Consider the following 1,043-nt stretch of genomic DNA (forward strand, 5'->3'; position numbering starts at 1 on the left):
CAATAAATTTTGTGAATGTTGTCAAACAATTTCACCATTTGGCTGCGCCATATTCGAACCGTCGCCACAACCACTTACTCCTCCTGATCCAATTGGCGGTGAATCGTTAATTCCTGTTGTTGGCACTGTTTCTAGCAATGAACCAGCCTCGATATCATTGGCATGATTGCGGGTAGAGTTACGTTGCCGACACATATACGGTGAACTGGTGGGAGAAGGCAGCTGATTCTAAGCAAATGATAATAACTTTTTGTTAAGAAACAAATAATTGCGCATTCGCTGATTATAATGAACTTTTCTATTACCAGTAATTTATTATTATTTTGGCAACAAGTAGCCTTCACGCAGCCATTATCTGTTGTAGGCGGACAATCTAAGGCACAGCAATCGGAACCGCTCATATTGAGACTTGAAGTGCCATCCGACATCAAACAAACAGAATCCAATTCCACAAATTCAGGTTGAATAGTTGTTGAATGAATGCCTTCGTTATGAAAGAATTCCTTAACCTTTTCAGCGATTTTCATATACTCCGATAGATTATGACATCTACACATCAATGATTACAAAAATTTATAGTACATTAACTATGAAACAAAATACGTATTTTATTAAGATCGAATCTATGATAGAAAGTACTCGCTTATTCGCTTCAATTATCTCCAAATAAATGCACTAAGTCGTATCAAGAGATTTATGATAAGCCCGGCCTTGCACCCCTTGCACTAAGCCACATAAGAGTACATAGTGTTATGGTAATATTTAGCAAACCTATTACTATATTATACCCGCACGCAAAGCAAATACACCAACACACCATTCATGTCGAAAGAGAAGAGATTATTACAGCTTAGATTTATAATTGGCAGATATTTGTCGACAGGAATCGAATTTATAATTAAACTGACAGCAGCCACATAAAAAACATAATTCGGGATCATTTTATACTTTAGGTAAACACGCGTCGGTTCCGTTATTTACGCTTTTCAAGAATATACGTCTGTAGTTTACGGTATCGTGTTTAATTTGGGTCAATGTAGATT

At 36.7% G+C, this 1,043-nt stretch overlaps 1 protein-coding gene across 1 annotated transcript; it reads right to left on the reverse strand.

Moving 5' to 3' along the window:
* On the reverse strand, nt 1-649 carry LOC119643869. The gene is made up of 2 exons (XM_038043368.1): nt 306-649; nt 1-228 (listed from the first exon to the last, which is right to left on the reverse strand). The coding sequence occupies exons 1-2, from the start codon at nt 555-557 to the stop codon at nt 22-24; spliced, it is 459 nt and encodes a 152-aa protein (XP_037899296.1). The 5' UTR covers nt 558-649; the 3' UTR covers nt 1-21.
* Nucleotides 650-1,043: the final 394 nt, after the last annotated feature.

The sequence above is a fragment of the Glossina fuscipes genome, unplaced genomic scaffold, assembly GCF_014805625.2.
Source record: "Glossina fuscipes isolate IAEA_lab_2018 unplaced genomic scaffold, Yale_Gfus_2 65946, whole genome shotgun sequence".
Lineage (NCBI taxonomy): Eukaryota > Metazoa > Arthropoda > Insecta > Diptera > Glossinidae > Glossina > Glossina fuscipes.